At 47.9% G+C, this 20,363-nt stretch overlaps 1 protein-coding gene across 1 annotated transcript in view; it reads right to left on the bottom strand.

Moving 5' to 3' along the window:
* SAMD12 (sterile alpha motif domain containing 12) overlaps positions 1-4,018 on the bottom strand; it is a 366,237-nt gene extending 362,219 nt beyond the window's left edge. The window contains exon 1 of the mRNA XM_075270290.1: positions 3,873-4,018. Within this exon, the coding sequence (XP_075126391.1) occupies positions 3,873-3,885 (13 nt within the window). The 5' untranslated portion in view covers positions 3,886-4,018. The remainder of the gene's footprint in view (positions 1-3,872) is intronic.
* Between the last annotated feature and the right edge of the window lie 16,345 nt (positions 4,019-20,363).

Here is a 20,363-nt window from a genome sequence, read left to right as displayed (position 1 = left end):
TTCACACGGAGGGCGGGGCAAAGAGGCTGATTTTGACAGGGGTTTCGCTTCAAAATCCACCCCTTTACAATAGTGGTCTATGGAGACTACTAGCAGAGAAAAAGAAGCGACAAGGCCTTTCTTCAGGCGTTTTCCACCTGTAGAAAGCAATAGAAGTGAATGGGAGGCGAAAAATGCGTGTTTTTTTCCCGCGTGTTTTTTTGCAAATGACGTGATTGCAACGCATTTTTTTTGGCCCATTCACTTTACAGGAGGGGAAAACAGCCTGGCGTTTTTTGAAGCGGTTTTTACAAAAAAAACGCTCCAAAAAAAAGCTACAAAAAGTGCGGCAAGGTCCAAAAAAAGCTTCCTAATTAGAAAGCGTTTTTTTCCGGTGCCAAAATAAGCCACACGTAATTTACGTGTGAACTAAGCCTTAGTCCATTCACACGGAGGAATTTTCCACGCTGATAAAAAAGCCTCCCATTGATTTCAATGGGTTCTACTAGCTTTTTTTCCAGTAGCGGAAAATTCCGCTACTGGAAAAAAAAAGCTAGAGGCACCCATTGAAATCAATGGGAGGCTTTTTTTCAGCGTGGAAAATTCCACACCAAATTCCTCACCATTTTCCTCCGTGTGAATGGACCCTTAAAGGGATTCTACCATTAAAACCTCTTTTTTTGTGGATAAGACGTCGGAATAGCCTTTAGAAAGGCTATCTGTCTGTTACCTTTAGATGTGATCTCCGCTGTTCCTTAGAAATACCGTTTTTTACCGGTATGTAAATTAGTTCTCTGGCAGCGATGGGGGCGTCTCTACTGCTGCTCGAGAACACGATCCTGCGATGCCTCTATCTTCTGTTGGATCCTCCCCTTCTCTGTCGTCTTCCTCTTGCGTCACCTCCAACGCCTGCGCAGTTGGCTCTGACAGTGAGACACTAGTAGAGCCGACTGTGTATGCTGGCCGGCGGCCATTTTTGGGAGGCCGCCCTTGCTCTTGTAGTTCAATGTAGGAGCGGCCTCCCAAAAATGGCTGCCGGCCGGCATTCGCACTCGGCTCTGCTGGTGTCTCACTAGCAGAGCCAACTGCGCAGGCGTCGGAGGTGACGCAGGAGGAAGACAACAGAGAAGGGGAGGATCCAGCCGAAGATAAAGGCATCGCAGGATCGTGTTCTCAAGCAGCAGTGGAGACGCCCCCACAGGCGCGGCGGCGATCACATCTAAAGGTAAGAGACGAATAGCCTTTCTAAAGGTTATTCCGACGTCTTATCCACAAAAAAAAGAGGTTTTAATGGTAGAATCCCTTTAAAAGGATTTTCCAGGACTTATCTGGGTGTCGGACCCCCTCACACATTGATGACCTATCATAAGGGTAGATGATCAATGTATAAGTCCTGAAAAACTCCCAAAGATTGGGCACCTATACTAAATCATGGGAGTCCTATAGAAACAGTGTGCATGTGACCATTCAAAGAGGGGGACTCAGCATTAACGGAATACCCCTTTAAGTTAGTTTTTTTTAACGGTCAGACATGAGTAAACATGTACGGTATGTTCTGCCCAGAGATAAGCGTCACAGTGTTTTACTGTATAAACACACACAAGGTTCCTTTCTGTTTTCTTCCTTCTTATAATCCAAGTAGAATTGTGATCCTTATTACGTAATGGAGCCCTGAGGAGTTCTCTATACAGCCGCCTAGTCTTGTAATAGTCCCCACCACGGCGCCAGTGTGAACAGAACCTAATTTCCCGTTCCTTGTTTTTTTCTGTTTGGTCCGGGAGAAGAAAGTCTTTAAGAAGACGGTAGTCTTTAGTATGACAAAGATACATACACGGTCTACCAATAAGTATTTGGACACCTGTGGTCCGAGCGGCATATCCAACCTCAGCCCTCTAGGGCATACTTTCCACAAGTCCTTGTATGAGGGCTAGTGGTCTACCAATAAGTATTTGGACTCCCAGTAAGGTTCTGCGGAGGTGGAGTTATGGTCTGGGGGTGTTTCTCCTGGTGGACCCTTGGTCCCAGTGCATGGTAAACCCAACGCCGACACCTATTGCACTATTTTAGATAACCGTGTGCTTCTACATTATGGCGGTTCTATAGGTCAGACCAATGTTACTTCCAGGATGACAACACCAGCTGTCCTGTAGCGAGGTCTACCATGGCTTGGTACAGTGACAATCAGGTTGTCCTGTCCTGGACTGTCCTGCCCAGAGCCCAGACTTGAACCCTATCGAGCACCTCTGGGACGAGTTGGATCACTGAACTAAGGGGTGCAGCAGCCGACCAAAATCGGTGAAAGAACTTACTTGTCTTCTCCAAGCCGAATGGAATAAAATACCACTAGCCGTCATACAAGGACTTGTGGAAAGCCACGGAGGGTTGAGGCTGTAATTGCTAGCTTGTTAGCAGGACAGGCATCTATTCAGAAAGGTCTTCTCATAATAAGAAATGCCCTTCTAAAACCCTTAAAGGGGTCCTCTTACCTTCCCACACTGGTATGTTTTAGTAAATATTTGTATTCTCCATGAATTCATTTTGGGTATTTTCCCTATCAGTATGTCTTTGGAGTATGGGAGGAAATACACACAACCACGGGGAGAACATACAAACTCCTTGCAAATGTTCCAGGTGGGATTTGAACCCAGGACTCCAGCACTGCAAGGCTACAGTGCCAACCACTGAGCCACCATGTTGCCCCATTTCAGGGTATGTTCTTAAAACACTGCTATTCCTCCGTTATTCCTCCTGGACATTTAAGGAAAAATATTAACAATTGGGTGATACCATTTTTGACAGGTTCCATTGATGTGCGAAATGTGCTACAAAAATTTTCAGCATGATCACGCCCCTTTTAACGCAAAGCCACACCCTTTTGGATGACAGAAGGCAAAACAGTGCGGTGGATGTCGAGTATTAACATAGCGATGCTCAGGAGCAAAGTCGTGTGCCAGGATCTTCAGCCTCCCAGGACTAAATCTGGGGCCAGCGATCCATTGCCAGGAGCCTATTGAAGGTTCCCGGGCTTGTCTGACATTTTACTTGTATTACAGGCTGCTCTATGCAGCTTTGTAATACAAGTACATACCTCCCAATTGTACAAGAGTCAGCGGGACAGGTGGGTGGAGCTAAATTTGCAACGCACTATGCACATTCCATTACTCTTTCTACTTTCTATCCTTGGAAAATTGGAAGGTATGCAAGTGCATGCTTAATTTGCAATGCATTAGTGGTCAGTTCAAGTCTCCTGAGGGTCCAAAAATTACAGTTGAAATTAACGCTGCCATGTGATGTCACGGTTATGTGAGTATAGCCCAACAATGAACAATATAATAGATAGAATGTTACGTTATGTAACAAACTCAACTCTGCTATATCTGTAGAGAACGCCATAGGGGAACATTTACTAATATGTAACGATGCCATGGTTCTGTATATTTACGTAAGAACGGTATGTGTACCAATATATATATATATATTAGTGCCAACGACAACACTTAACACTTTGTTGTCTGCTTCATGTTTCAGGTCACGACCAATACAGATAATAATGTCATCACCAATACCGACTCTGCTATATTTCGTGTGCAGACCTAGCGTTGCTTTTGTAATAGCCATCTTATTGTTTTTCCGCACAGTGCTAGCAAACGTGTCTGGTGAATCGTGTGAAATGACAAACTCGGCTCTGCTACACGCGGACAAACTCAGCCCTGCTACATCGGTGCACATTCACAGGCAATGCAGTGGCAGTCGGCAGCATCTGCCCCCAAGCTGATGACGTCACGGTGCAGAGCAGCCATTGGCAGCTGACCAGGGCTACAATTACATGACATCATGCCCGTCCCTACAGATGCCAGCTGCTGCCCATAATGCCAGTCATGGTGGCCACTCACCCTCCACAGCCATGGCCTCAGCCGTCGTGCCCTCCACACATTATTCCCGCCGCTCACGAAGCAGATGTCTCCTTTATTGTCACCCAACACAGATTTCTTTTCTGCTTTCTATCAGCTGCTACGAGCAACCTGCAGAAAGCAAGCCTGGGAGCCGCAGCAGGGGATTCTGGGAGATGTAGTACTTGTAGTATTGGAATGACATTCCCCCTCCCCCGTCCTGTGCTGCCCCCTGAGATACAGCGATGTCAGGCTATAGGATTCTATACTGGTACATAGGTGTCTGACTCACAACTGGATTTATACAACCCCAGGCCTGGAATTACAATGTATCACTCAGCACACGACTACAATTCCCACAATGCCGCACTCCAGAAGCAAATTCTGATAGAAAACATAAGTGTTTCCTTAAGAACTTCCTAGTCAGGTGCCAAGGACGTGTAGTAACCACAAGAAGTGAACCTGCTGCCTGGACTTCGCCCTATTCACTGCGCTCATGTTACAGGACTGTGCACCAACAATAACAGATAATGGGAGGAGAAGGAAGGGACAAAGTCACCAAATAGTCAGTGTATAGGGAGCAGTGCCAGTGATGATGTCTATGTAATAATAGTGTCATATAATGTCCATGTAATCTCGCAATATAGTGCACAATCTTCTCATACAATGCTTAGAGGGAATCTGTCAGCAGAACCCAAAATATCACCCTTGCCCCGCAGGTAGATAGGTTATAGTCACCAAACCCCAGCCCCGCAGGTAGATAGGTTATAGTCACCAAACCCCAGCCCTGCAGATAGATAGGTTAGCGTCACCAGACCCAGCATATCACCCCAGCCCTGCAGATAGATAGGTTAGTGTCACCAGAACCAGCATATCACCCCAGCCCTGCAGATAGATAGGTTACTGACACCAGACTCAGCATATCACCCCAGCCCTGCAGATAGATAGGTTACTGTCACCAGACTCAGCATATCACCCCAGCCCTGCAGATAGATAGATTACTGTCACCAGACCCAGCATATCACCCCAGCCCTGCAGATAGATAGGTTACTGACACCAGACTCAGCATATCACCCCAGCCCTGCAGATAGATAGGTTACTGTCACCAGACTCAGCATATCACCCCAGCCCTGCAGATAGATAGGTTAGTGTCACCAGACCCAGCATATCACCCCAGCCCTGCAGATAGATAGGTTACTGACACCAGACTCAGCATATCACCCCAGCCCTGCAGATAGATAGGTTACTGTCACCAGATCCAGCATATCACCCCAGCCCTGCAGATAGATAGGTTACTGTCACCTCAATTAAACTATGTTTTCCCTTTGTGAACCACTACCTCATCGCCACTGTGCTTGGTACTTAGTGAAGAAGCAGCACCTGTCTGAACACTATCGTCTCGTCAATAGCTGATCGGTGATGGGGTTTGGGATTGGACTGCCACTGATCTGCCACTGATCTGATATTGATGGTTGATGGGCTTTCCTAAGGACAGGTCATCAGTGTCTTAGTGATATAAAATCCCTTTAAATAATACTCCCATACAGTTCTGAATAAATATTCTCATACAGTGTTCAGTCAATGTTACATTCAATTAGTACTACGATTCAGTGCTCGAGTAATGCTTTGTAAGTGAGTAGTGCTCGATAAATGCTCACATACCATGACCAATTAATGCCGCCATACAGCGTGTAACTAATACAACTATTAAGTAGCCAATGCCCCCATTCAGTATTCAATAAAGCCCATCATTTAGGGCTTAATGACTATCCCCACTCTCCACACAATTAATGCCCCATATGGTCCTATTAATACCCCACTGAGTGAACAATTATTACCATGAGGGTTTCCCAATTAAATCTGCCATATAGCATCCAATAAATACCCTCATCAGTGCCTAATTTATGTCGCCATCTAATTTACTAGGGACACAACCTATTAGGAACGTTAGACTGTAGCAATTTCTTTCCATCAGATTTCAAAAGTTGTAACTTTTTTATTTCTCTGTTGCCATATGAGGACTTGCTTTTTCAGGACAAGTTGTGTTTTTAGACGCCATCATTTTGTTTTATTTACAGAGAACCTTTCACCACCGCTGATAAGTCCACCTCTTAACAGCACTGAATAGACAACACTCCATTGATTCCGGAACAGTTGGAATTTTTTCTCTAGCCCCCGCCGTTCCTGAGTAATAAGTGCTGTTAGATTTGGTGCTTCTTATGCTTTTAAGGCTCTCTAATTTCAAGTGGGTGCAGCGCCGCACCTCCCATGAGGCAACCTGAAGCGACTACTTCAGGCGGCGCTATGCTAGGGCCCCAGGGAGGGCGGCATTTTTACTTACCTAAGCCAGTCCAGGACAAGCTGTCCTGGACTGGCTTAGCACCGAGCGGTGGTTTGGGGAGGCCACTGGAGCAGCGCTGCTCCAGCAGCCTCCCCTCACACTCAGGCAGAGAGCAGGTCCTCTCCGTGCCTGCTCTCTGCCTGCGAACGCCGCTAAGCCCCACCCCTTCACTTAGCCCCGCCCCTCTGCTCCATCACGCCCCTTCCTCCCGGGGGAGGGGCGGCTTTCTGTCGTTCACCTCGGGCGGCAAAAGGGGAAGGTTCACCCCTGAGTGGGTGGTGTCAGAAGCAGGCAAGGGGTGTAGTTCAGACGCTACCTGCCTTTGAATCACGCCCCTTTGTCTACTCCTACCTGACACTGCCCACAGTACAGAGCCTACAGTCCTATGAAAAAGTTTGGGCACCCCTATTAATCTTAATCATTTTTTGTTCTAAATATTTTGGTGTTTGCAACAGCCATTTCAGTTTGATATATCTAATAACTGATGGACACAGTAATATTTCAGGATTGAAATGAGGTTTATTGTACTAACAGAAAATGTGCAATATGCATTAAACCAAAATTTGACCGGTGCAAAAGTATGGGCACCCTTATCATTTTATTGATTTGAATTCCCCTAACTACTTTTTACTGACTTACTGAAGCACAAAATTGGTTTTGTAACCTCAGTGAGCTTTGAACTTCATAGCCAGATGTATCCAATCATAAGAAAAGGTATTTAAGGTGGCCAGTTGCAAGTTGATCTCCTATTTGAATCTCCTCTGAAGAGTGGCATCATGGGCTACTCAAAACAACTCTCAAATGATCTGAAAACAAAGATTGTTCAACATAGTTGTTCAGGGGAAGGATACAAAAAGTTGTCTCAGAGATTTAACCTGTCAGTTTCCACTGTGAGGAACATAGTAAGGAAATGGAAGACCACAGGGACAGTTCTTGTTAAGCCCAGAAGTGGCAGGCCAAGAAAAATATCAGAAAGGCAGAGAAGAAGAATGGTGAGAACAGTCAAGGACAATCCACAGACCACCTCCAAAGAGCTGCAGCATCATCTTGCTGCAGATGGTGTCACTGTGCATCAGTCAGCAATACAGCGCACTTTGCACAAATAGAAGCTGTATGGGAGAGTGATGAGAAAGAAGCCGTTTCTGCACGTACGCCACAAATAGAGTTGCCTGAGGTATGAAAAAGCACATTTGGACAAGGCAGCTTCATTTTGGAAACAAAAATTGAGTTGTTTGGTTATAAAAAAAGGCGTTATGCATGGCGTCCAAAAAGAAACAGCATTCCAAGAAAAACACATGCTACCCACTGTAAAATTTGGTGGAGGTTCCATCATGCTTTGGGGCTGTGTGGCCAATGCCGGCATCGGGAATCTTGTTAAAGTTGAGAGTCGCATGGATTCCACTCAGTATCAGCAGATTCTTGAGAATAATGTTCAAGAATCAGTGACGAAGTTGAAGTTACGCCGGGGATGGATATTTCAGCAAGACAATGATCCAAAACACCGCTCCAAATCCTCAGGCATTCATGCAGAGGAACAATTACAATGTTCTGGAATGGCCATCCCAGTCCCCAGACCTGAATATCATTGAACATCTGTGGGATGATTTGAAGCGGGCTGTCCATGCTCGGCAACCATCTAACTTAACTGAACTTGAATTGTTTGTCCAAAATACCTTTATCCAGGATCCAGGAACTGATTAAAAGCTACAGGAAGCGACTAGAGGCTGTTATCTTTGCAAAAGGAGGATCTACTAAATATTAATGTCACTTTTCTGTTGAGGTGCCCATACTTTTGCACCGGTCAAATTTTGGTTTAATGCATATTGCGCATTTTCTGTTAGTACAATAAACCTCATTTCAATCCTGAAATATTACTGTGTCCATCAGTTATTAGATATATCAAACTGAAATGGCTGTTATAAACACCAAAATATTTAGAACTAAAAATGATTAAGATTAATAGGGGTGCCCAAACTTTTTCATAGGACTGTAAATGGCATATGAGGAACCAAAACTAACAGCGCTGATTTCTCAGGAATGGTGGGGGCTAGAGAAAAAATTCCAACTGTGCTGGATACAGTGTAGAAGGGTCTAATTACAAGTACTAAAGGTCTTGATTTATTTATTTTTTTCACACCTCTGAATTTGCACTGGGTGGCCCATATAAATAAAGCTACAGAGCAGTAAAATCCACATTTTTGTTTGTTTTTGTTGTTTTTTTCTTTTTTTTGATTCAATTCTAAGCAGTTGGCTGGCTTTGAGCCTTTTTGATAAACTTCTGCTTTCTGTACCCCTCCGTTTTCCTGCCAAGATTCCTCATTTAACATGAACGCTATACAGTGTTTTGTTTGTTCCGATCCATGATGTTCTTGTTTTTTTTGATCAGGTGTACGCCAATCATGTTGAAAACCTCATTCGTATTAAGATCAGATTTATCTGAAATTAAAATTTTATTTCAAAAATTTCTGATATAAAAAGAAGCCAAATAAGTAATTGGGTTATTAGTTATGTCTGCTGTAGATAGGGTTATGACAAAGAGGTTCTTAGCACTTACTTTGATACAATTGTATAAGCCCATCTGCCAGGGGTCAGGCGTCCTCTTTAGATGGTGCCTTAGCCTATAAGGACTTACCTCTCGCTGGACCTGAGCCTACTGAGTACTTAGTAGTAGTTGAACTAGATTTTGCTCTAATTGTGGACAGTTTTGGGCAGGTGGGTGGCACAGACAACCAACAATGTAGTCAGCCCCACCCCCGTACAAATAGTGCAACAAACTAACCAACATGATCAGCAGCGCCAAACAATACAAAATAGGTGTGCACACTGCATATAACACGTGAACACCCTGGACCTCAAATACTATAAAACTGTTCTATGAGTCCCCCTTTCACAATACACAGGAGATATATGACCCCTAAATACAAACTATTGGAAGCCCCTCCCTCTTGACAAATGTTGTGTAGTCAGAAGTCCCTCCCCCTTGCATGCAGAAGACGGAAACCTGTAATGGAGTCCAGACACTGGTGTGAACCCAGTGTATACAATACATAGTGAATGGGAGGTATTTATCCTAGTTACATTAGAAAGGGGGTAATAATTTCTATTATACATATTTGGAACATTACTATATGAGGGGAGACACTGGTGTAACTAGGAATGGCGGGGCCCCGTGGCAAATTTTTGGCATGGCCCCCCCCCCCAACCGACGCCGAAGACCTCGACCGACCCCCTCCTCTGCACTCTATTATGTCCATTAGTGGCCCCTGCACACAGTATTATGTCCATTAGTGGCCCCTGCACACAGTATTATCCCCCATGGTGTCCCCTGCACACAGTATTATGTCCATTAGTGGCCCCTGCATACAGTATTATGTCCCTATAGTGGCCCCTGCACACAGTATTATCCCCAATAGTGGCCCCTGCACACAGTATTATCCCCGATAGTGGCCCCTGCACACAGTATTATGCCCCATAGTGGCCCCTGCACACAGTATTATGTCCCTTAGTGGCTCCTGCACACAGTATTATCCCCATAGTGGCCCCTGCACACAGTATTATCCCCAACAGTGGCCCCTGCACACAGTATTATGTCCCATAGTGGCCCCTGCACTCTATTATGTCCATTAGTGGCCCCTGCACACAGTATTATGTCCATTAGTGGCCCCTGCACACAGTATTATCCCCCATAGTGTCCCCTGCACACAGTATTATGTCCATTAGTGGCCCCTGCACACAGTATTATGTCCCATAGTGGCCCCTGCACACAGTATTATCCCCCATAGTGGCCCCTGCACACAGTATTATCCCCGATAGTGGCCCCTGCACACAGTATTATGCCCCATAGTGGCCCCAGTACACAGTATTATGCCCCATAGTGGCCCCTGCACACAGTATTATCCCCCATAGTGGCCCCTGCACACAGTATTATTCCCCATAGTGGCCGCTGCACACAGTATTATCCCCCATAGTGGCCCCTGCACACAGTATTATGTCCCTTAGTGGCCCCTGCACACAGTATTATGCACCATACTGGCCCCTGCACACCGTATTATCCCCAATAGTGGCCCCTGCACACAGTATTATCCCCAATAGTGGCCCCTGTCACCAGGCCCCCTAATGGCCCGGGCCCTGTGGCAGCCGCCTCCGCTGCCTTTATGGTAGTTACGCCCCTGAGGGGAGAGGAAACGGGTGACACCAGCAAAACAACAGATACAATAGACCACCAGGAAGAGCAAGAGATAGCAATAGGGTCATTGGGAGAGATTGGGGGCAAGATTTGTAGAAAAAGGGCAAAATCAGTGTGGGGCGGGGGGGGAGGAGGGATCCAGGGGCCGCTGAAAAGTAACAAAAGCAAACAGAGAACATGAGAAACTGAGTCCATAAGCACGAAAAGATCAGAAAGAGAAGACGCCAAGGATGAAATAAACATCAGAGTAACAACAAAGACATAAACAACCGCAACAATGGCACAATAATCATGGCAACAACAAAAAGGACAGTAAGAAAAACAACAACCTTGAGATGACAAGGGGACAAGCTGGAGAAAAAAGCGGATACAAAAGGAAAATCTTCGAGATATTAAGAAAAGGCGTAAAATAACTTGTAAACAAAACCAAAGAAACAACAACAAAAGTAACACCCAACTGCAGGACACATAGGACTACACAGTCACATTAAAACGGGGACTCAGAGAGTGGAATGGACCGGTCAATAGAGAGGGCATCAATATGGAAGACCGGCTGTATATGCATATCTGGTATTGGACTAGAAGAAGAGATAGCACTGCAGGCTAGTAACTATAAAGAGAACCTATAACGTCCTTTGGTTGCTTCCATGGTAGGAACATGTTGAGTGACATGGTTATAGGGTCCAGCCAATCTTCTGCACCTTGTGTTATATCTGACTGCCCTGACCCACTCTTATGTATTGCCCGATCTATGACCATGCACGAACTCTGCAAGCCCTGACCTTGGCCTGTACCCAGCTCCTCTCTAGCCTGAAAGCTGCATGGACCTGTATCTGAGCCAACACAAACATTAGGTGCAGACCAGGTCAGTTTGTCTATGGGCCATGGACTAAGTTTATGTGACAAATTGGGTTGTAATGTGCCAGGCTCATGACAAATTTTCCCAAAATTTCAGATTGGCCTGAACCTCGAATTTTTGGAGTTCACCATCCAGGAACCACTATTATTCTGTGGGGTCTCTTCATGGGGCGCCAATGTCATGATGCTTAGGTGCAAGCGATCCCCTGGGGCCGCTGACGTCACTCAGGATGCCGGAAGAGGACCAAAGAGGACGGGGACCGACCATGGAGAGGAGAGTCTGACTCCTGATTATGCTTACTCACCTCCCATGGGCTTCTTCAGTCCCCACAGTATAATAATAGTAGTTACACTTAAAACCAAAAAAGTCAGGTGAATATTCTCGAGAGGAATGTCGCCAAGTTTGCTCAACACTTGACAAATTCCTCTTCCAAAAGTTTTCTTTTCATGACATTCTTAATCCTAGGAATGTTGGAGACAAGTTCATTGGTGCGTGCACGTTCCAGGCAATGGGTGCAGCAGGGGAGAGGTCCTATAGATGGGATCAGATAATGTAACGAGGGAGATGGAGTCATGGGGCGATGGCGAGTGATGGATGTCTCCGATCTCACCACCAATTTATCATTTTCCATTTACTTGTATTTTCGGCAGTTTATATAAATCTTCTTTTCATGGGTGGTTTAATTATACTTATACATTAATGTAGGTTCTGCAGCGATCGCCCGCAGCTTCTATTTCTAGATAGTATTAATTTTCTACGAGGAATATTTCTAAATGAAATTAATTATACAAGTCTCACTTTGTAGTTCTCGAGCCCGTCGTTAAAGGGACGTTCATAGAGCGGTGCCCTGGGGCTCTTTAGTAAAAATATGTTTAATGGATTGAAACATGGATCCGATGATATTAGTTATGAGCAGACATCAATGTGTGTTAAGTGACTTTGTAAAATTGCTGCCCAAGTAATCCTAAGGATATGTTGGGTCATTAATAAAGATCGTCTGACAGCGGAACGAGAGATACATGAATTATAGAAAGTCCGGACGCTTTAATTCTCCTACGTGCAGAAGTTTATAAAGATGACTTGGCCGGTCTGAAAGGGCGTGTCCACCTTTTAAGTCCAACACTTTCGAGCAATGGGTCCTCCATTTTACTGATACAGAGCTCCAAATTCTCTCCATACATGTGGACATTGTTGCTTTAACACTAGAGATGGGGGATAATACTCGTGTTCCTCCAGAAAATGATTGCAAGCACAAACTCTTTGGTAATATCTTCATTTATTTTGCTTGCCATGAAAAAACACAAAAGAGAATGAAAAAAAAGTCAAATCATTGATCATTTTACACAAATCTCCAAAAATGGGCCGGACAGAAGTATTGGCGCCCTCAGCCTAATACTTGGTAGCACAATCTTTAGACACAATAACTGCGCACAACCGCTTCCGGTAACCAGCAATAAGTTTCTTACAAGGCTCTGCTGGAATCTTAGACCATTCTTCTTTGGCAAACTGCTCCAGGTCCCCCCTGAGATGTGAAGGGGGCCTTCTCCAAACTGCCACCAAGAGATCTCTCCCCCTCCCCCACAGGTGTTCTATGGGATTCAGGGCTGGACTCATTGCTGCCACTTTACAAGTCTCCAGGGCTTTCTCTCACCACCATTTTCTAGTGCTGACCTGAAGTGTGTTTTGGGTCCTTGTCCTGCTGGAAGACCCCTGACCTCTGAGGGAGACCCCGCTTTCTCACACTGGGCCCTACATTATGCTCCACAATGTGTTGGTCGTCTTCAGACTTCATAATGCCATGTACACGGTCAAGCAGTCCAGTGCCAGAGGCAGCAAAGCAACCCCAAAACATCAGGGACCTCCGCCATGTCTGACTGTAGGGGGCGTCTTCTTTTCTTTGAAGGCCTCTTTTTCCCCTGTAAACTCTATGTTGATGCCTTTTCCTACTTTTGTCTCATCTGACCAGAGAACATTCTTCCAGAACGGTTTTGGCTTTCTCAGGTAAGTTTTGGCAAACTCCAGCCTGGCTTATGTCTCTGGGTAAGAAGTGGGGTCTTCCAGACACCCCCGGAGCCATCAGCAAAGGGGGACATGACTTTGGGATGGGGGAACCAATAACTCCTGCAGTTTCTTCTTTGTGCAGTAGTTGAGTAGATTTATACAGACTGGGTCAGCTTTAAGAATATATCGGTGTATATTCAGCTTTAGTGTATATACAGCTGTAGGAGTATATATCTGTGTATGTTCTGCTGTAGGAGTGTATATCTGTATGTTCTGTGTAGGAGTATATATCTGTAGTAGGAGTATATATCTGTGTATGTTCTGCTTTAGTATATGGTGCTTAGTGTGTTACTGTAGGGAGGGAGGAGTTAGGAATAGATGTCACTTCCTGTCTCCTCCATCTTCATCCTCTTTCTCATCACAAGACCTGGATGAAGCATGTCTGCTGTATCAGGGAGTATAAGGGCTAGTTCACACGTGAACTGCCCGCGCGGGTTTTGACACAGAGAGAGATGCGGCGAGCCGCGTCTCTCTCTTGTCAAAACCCGCCCGCCGCGACCATCGCTGTCGCGGCTTAACCCTCTGCTGTCGGCTCAAATGAATGAGCCGACATAGGAGGGAGCTGCCGGGGGCGGAAGCCGCGCGGCTGAGCCTGCGCGGCTTCCGCCTGAAGAAAGGACATGTCCTTTCTTTTCTCCGCTAGCAGCACCTCGCCGCTAGCGGAGAACAGAAGCCCGGCGGTCTCCATAGACTACCATTATAAGGGGAGGTTTTGGACGCGAAATCCGCTGTCAAAAACCTCCCCTTATACTCACGTGTGAACTAGCCCTAAGACTGAGATTTATCACCTCACACAGCGCTGGTGTCACCACATTACACAGCAATACTAGTGTAGTATCACTAACTATACTGTATATACTGCAGTATTACCACAAGATGTCTGCAGTCACAGAGTCCTCTCATGTACAGTATTTACCACACTGGAGACATGGCTGAGTCTCCTCCTGTAGTTACCACACATTGGAGACATGGCTGATATAGCATATGTATATTACTATATTTCTCAGGATAAGATAATCCTTTAATAGTCCCACATTGGGGAAATTTCATATATACAGCTACAGCGTCCCCTCATGTATTTACTGCACACTGCTGATGTGTGTATGTGTATATGTGTGTATATATTTGTATATGTGTATGGATATGTATATGTACTGCAATATTACCTCAGGATATATACAGTCACACATGTCCACACATGTATTTACCATAGACACTGCTGATATATATATATATACTGCAATATTACCTCAGGATATATACAGTCACACATGTCCACACATGTATTTACCATAGACACTGCTGATATATATATATATATATATATATATATATATATATATATATATATATACTGCAATATTACCTCAGGATATATACAGTCACACTTGTCCATACATGTATTTACCATAGACACTGCAGACATGGCTGATATCTCATATATACTACTATATAATACAGGCTGTTCATGAGTGCTGGGGACTGAGGGTCTGTCTATGGTGGAGCTGAGAGGACACATGTAATGGAGGTCCTGTGGTGAGAGAGAGACAGCCTGGTACAGTGTAGTGAGGGTAATGGAGGCCGCACTGATACTCCCTGTATATGTCTCCAGCTCTGCTAATACTGGCCATGCTGGGGATAAGTTAAAGTTGATCATTTCTATGTACTTTCTCAGGCCTGTATACAGGTCATACTGTATATACTGGCCATACTGTATACAGGTCATTTATAATGGTAGCCCTTGCACCGCATAGGGAAAAGGGCTGTGACTGCTGTGATGGGGGTTACTATTAGAGATGAGCGAACAGTGTTCTATCGAACACATGTTCGATCGGATATCAGGGTGTTCGCCATGTTCGAATCGAATCGAACACCACGTGGTAAAGTGCGCCAAAATTCGATTCCCCTCCCACCTTCCCTGGCGCCTTTTTTGCACCAATAACAGCGCAGGGGAGGTGGGACAGGAACTACGACACTGGGGGCATTGAAAAAAATTGGAAAAAGTCATTGGCTGCCGAAATCAGGTGACCTCCATTTTAGACGAATAGTGGATTTCAAATCCGGGTCATATGAGAATGTGAACTTTGTGACTATGAGACAGGGATAGCTGTACAGGCAGGGATAGCTAGGGATAACCTTTATTTAGGGGGGAATGTTATTAAAAATAACTTTTTGGGGCTCTATCGGGTGTGTAATTGTGATTTTTGTGAGATAAACTTTTTCCCATAGGGATGCATTGGCCAGCGCTGATTGGCCGAATTCCGTACTCTGGCCAATCAGTGCTGGCCAATGCATTCTATTAGCTTGATGAAGCAGAGTGTGCACAAGGGTTCAAGCGCACCCTCGGCTCTGATGTAGCAGAGCCGAGGCTGCACAAGGGTTCAAGCGCACCCTCGGCTCTGATGTAGGAGAGCCGAGGGTGCACTTGAACCCTTGTGCACCCTCAGCTCTGCTACATCAGAGCCGAGGGTGCGCTTGAACCCTTGTGCACACTCTGCTTCATCAAGCTAATAGAATGCATTGGCCAGCGCTGATTGGCCAATGTATTCTATTAGCCTGATGAAGTAGAGCTGAATGTGTGTGCTAAGCACACACATTCAGCTCTACTTCATCGGGCTAATAGAATGCATTGGCCAGCGCTGATTGGCCAGAGTACGGAACTCGACCAATCAGCGCTGGCTCTGCTGGAGGAGGCGGAGTCTAAGATCGCTCCACACCAGTCTCCATTCAGGTCCGACCTTAGACTCCGCCTCCTCCGGCAGAGCCAGCGCTGATTGGCCGAAGGCTGGCCAATGCATTCCTATGCGAATGCAGAGACTTAGCAGTGCTGAGTCAGTTTTGCTCAACTACACATCTGATGCACACTCGGCACTGCTACATCAGATGTAGCAATCTGATGTAGCAGAGCCGAGGGTGCACTAGAACCCCTGTGCAAACTCAGTTCACGCTAATAGAATGCATTGGCCAGCGCTGATTGGCCAATGCATTCTATTAGCCCGATGAAGTAGAGCTGAATGTGTGTGCTAAGCACACACATTCAGCACTGCTTCATCACGCCAATACAATGCATTAGCCAGTGCTGATTGGCCAGAGTACGGAATTCGGCCAATCAGCGCTGGCTCTGCTGGAGGAGGCGGAGTCTAAGATCGCTCCACACCAGTCTCCATTCAGGTCCGACCTTAGACTCCGCCTCCTCCAGCAGAGCCAGCGCTGATTGGCCGAATTCCGTACTCTGGCCAATCAGCACTGGCTAATGCATTGTATTGGCTTGATGAAGCAGTGCTGAATGTGTGTGCTTAGCACACACATTCAGCTCTACTTCATCGGGCTAATAGAATGCATTGGCCAGCGCTGATTGGCCGAATTCCGTACTCTGGCCAATCAGCACTGGCTAATGCATTGTATTGGCTTGATGAAGCAGTGCTGAATGTGTGTGCTTAGCACACACATTCAGCTCTACTTCATCGGGCTAATAGAATGCATTGGCCAATCAGCGCTGGCCAATGCATTCTATTAGCGTGAACTGAGTTTGCACAGGGGTTCTAGTGCACCCTCGGCTCTGCTACATCAGATTGCTACATCTGATGTAGCAGTGCCGAGTGTGCATCAGATGTGTAGTTGAGCAAAACTGACTCAGCACTGCTAAGTCTGCATTCGCATAGGAATGCATTGGCCAGCCTTCGGCCAATCAGCGCTGGCTCTGCCGGAGGAGGCGGAGTCTAAGGTCGGACCTGAATGGAGACTGGTGTGGAGCTATCTTAGACTCCGCCTCCTCCAGCAGAGCCAGCGCTGATTGGTCGAGTTCCGTACTCTGGCCAATCAGCACTGGCCAATGCATTTCTATGGGGAAAAGTTAGCTTGCGAAAATCGCAAACTGACAGGGATTTCCATGAAATAAAGTGACTTTTATGCCCCCAGACATGCTTCCCCTGCTGTCCCAGTGTCATTCCAGGGTGTTGGTATCATTTCCTGGGGTGTCATAGTGGACTTGGTGACCCTCCAGACACGAATTTGGGTTTCCCCCTTAACGAGTTTATGTTCCCCATAGACTATAATGGGGTTCGAAACCCATTCGAACACTCGAACAGTGAGCGGCTGTTCGAATCGAATTTCGAACCTCGAACATTTTAGTGTTCGCTCATCTCTAGTTACTATGTGATTTTTTAAATCAGCTTGCCTCCGCCCCATGTTTTGATTAGGTCATATCATAAATAAAAGTGAATTTATAAATTGACTAGGGGGCACGTGGGTCAGGCACTCACCCTCCAGCAGTCGGTTGTGAGGAAACGGCTTTTCAGAACCCAGCGTTATGGCAGACCTGGAAAGGCTCATTTTCGAAAAAATGCAGGCAGGCGGCAGTGGATGGCTTCAGGAGGTCTTCAACCGGGCTTCTGCACAGCTGCGGCCTGGTGAAGATGTAGGGTCCCACGATCCCCAGGAGGCTCCTCGGCCTTCTACTAGGCCTCATCGTCGGGTTCGGCGGCCTGCCCGCCTCAGCCCCAGCCCGCCGGCGCGTGGTGGTAAGCGGAGTGTTCCGGCGGGGTCTGGGGCTGGGGGGGGAGCATCCTCCGGGCACGTTGGGAGCAGAGGCCGCCGTCCCCGTCACGCTGGGCCGCAGCCGCGGCCTACCTCTTTACCCGGCAGCCCTCCTGGGGCATGCCGGAGCCGTGTCCACAGCGCCACCGGAAGGTCTCCTGCAGGAGCAGGAGGCGAAGATCTACACACTGCCAGGCTGGAGCCTGGTAGTAGTTCTTACCGCCCCGTCGGCGTGCCGGCGGCCCTGCCGCGCGCGAGATCCCGGCCTCCTGCAGGAGCAGGAGGTGAAGCCGCGCCCCCTACCAGGCCGGAGCCTGGTAGTAGTACTTACCGCCCCGTCGGCGCGCCGGCGGCCCTGCCGCGCGCGAGATCCCGGCCTTCTGCTGGAGCAGGAGGTGAAGCCGCGCCCCCCAACAGGCTGGAGCCTGCTAACAGCGTCCGGCGCCATCTTGTTGGAGACCACGGGGACCCGTGTCATCCAGGGGGCGGAGCCTCCTCGGCAGCCGTGGCCACGCCCCCTGCTAGGCCCAGCCAGGTAGGCCGCAGGCCTGAAGATGCCGTCACAAATCACCGCGGGGATCGCCAGCCTCCCTCAGGAGTGGGAGGTGAAGACCAGGTGCTGGAATCGGGTGAGCTGTGTTTACCCGGGGCAGGTGGTCAACAGCCCCTGCCTCCGGTTGGTGGGGATGGGCGGTCGGCAGGTCAGGGGGGGGGTGAGGCCTACTCCACTAGGGATACTGATGCGGGGAGCTTAGACATGATTCCCCCAACCCCTCCCCCCCCTGCCTTGTCTCTCCCCTCGTTGCCACCAATGCGACACACCAGTTCCCCCAGTCAGGGCCGTCTTGAACTTCACCATACGCACTCCCAGCCCCCTCGGTACCCACGCTCCCCAGGTTCAGAGGTTACCCGGGCGGGTTCGCCCTATAGGAGGAATCGCAGGCATTCTCGGGGTGGTGATACTGGAGGGCGTTTTTCGGCGGGGTCTGGGCGCAGGTCCCGTTCACATACCTCCTCTCGTTCTTCTCTTTCCTCAGGGACCAGCACTTTCCACCATCACCGTCGTCATAGGAGGGAGGATTCTCATCACCGTTGCCACAGCCGTTCCCGTTGCTGTTCTCACCGTTCTCCCAGATCGCGCAGCCGCCTTTCCCAGGGACATGGGAGGGCGCATTTCAGAGGTCCTTCTCACGCTTCACATCGAGGGGACAGAAGCCACGCTGCGTCCCGCAGCCCGCAGCTACCTCGTTCCTCTCCGTCAGCCACATCCAGATCTCGCCGCCCTGCTACCGCATTGGCTCAAGATTCGACGACTGGACCGCAGCAGCCTGGGACGGTCACGGGGACCAGATCCGACGGTGAGTTGACTTGTCTCCCAGCCTGGTTGTCCCTTGCTAACCCGTCCCCAGGAGAAGATCTCGCCTCCTTTCTACGGCGTATTCTAGCCACTGTAGAAAATTCCCCCTCAGATAGAGTCCCGGGGGAGGGTGTCGGCGGCCTTGCGCCTTCGCCGGCTCCCTTTCCCACGGGTTTAACGTTCAGGGATTCGATTTTCTGTGGGGTCTCCCCGCTCGGCACGCATGTGCCGCCAGAGACCCGGGAGAAAATCGTTTCGGGTGAATACATAGATATCTGGTCCCTGTTGTCTACTGACCATGGGACCGTTGATAAAGAACGGACTTTTGAGAGAGGTTCGGACAGGAAACCGAAAGTTGCAAAGACTTTCGGTAATTGGCTTCAGGCCTTTGCGATTTTTGCGCACATCATGTGTCAGCACCATCCGGGTAAAGGCCCAGAACTCTTTATCTATATGGATACTATCTATGGCGCCCACAAGCTGCACGGTGGTGCAGCTTGGTGGCGTTATGACGAGGAATTCAGACGTCGGTTGGCTATGTCCCCAGCCGTCGGCTGGGCATCTAAGGCTATGGACGTCTGGGTTCATCTCATCCTCTCTCAGAAGCCCCAGAAGTCCTTTCCAGCGGGTTCCGGAGGCTCTTCCTCCGGTCAGGGCTCCATTCCCCACAAGCCGACAGGATCCTGTTGGCTTTACAATGAAGGACACTGTAGGTTCTTCAACTCCTGCAGATTCCGGCACGATTGCTCGATCTGCGGGGGTAATCATGCGGCCCTTAAATGCTCACGTCGGGGAAAAAATCTATCCAAGCTGGGTTCTGCCGGCGCAGGCGAGAACTCCGGTGAGAGGCTCGGTGCTTCGGCAGTGGCTAAAGCTGTACCCGCGGAAGCGGGATGCAAGGATGCTTGAGGACGGCTTTAGTCTCGGTTTTGTCATCCCGTTTGAGGAGTCGCCTGTCTCCTCCTTTTCTGGTAACCTTCGTTCTGTTTTGGCTGACGAGCCTTTGGCTTGGGACAAGGTGATGAAGGAGGTTGCGTTTAACCGAATGGCTGGCCCGTTTGACGAGCCACCCTTTCCTAACTTCAGGGTTTCTCCATTGGGTTTAGTGCCCAAGCGGGAGCCCGGTAAGTTTCGCCTTATTCATCATTTGTCCT

The sequence above is a fragment of the Leptodactylus fuscus genome, chromosome 4 (assembly GCF_031893055.1).
Source record: "Leptodactylus fuscus isolate aLepFus1 chromosome 4, aLepFus1.hap2, whole genome shotgun sequence".
Taxonomy (NCBI): domain Eukaryota; kingdom Metazoa; phylum Chordata; class Amphibia; order Anura; family Leptodactylidae; genus Leptodactylus; species Leptodactylus fuscus.
The sequence above is the reverse complement of the archived record's forward strand: the minus strand, read 5'-3'. Positions and strand labels throughout refer to the sequence as shown.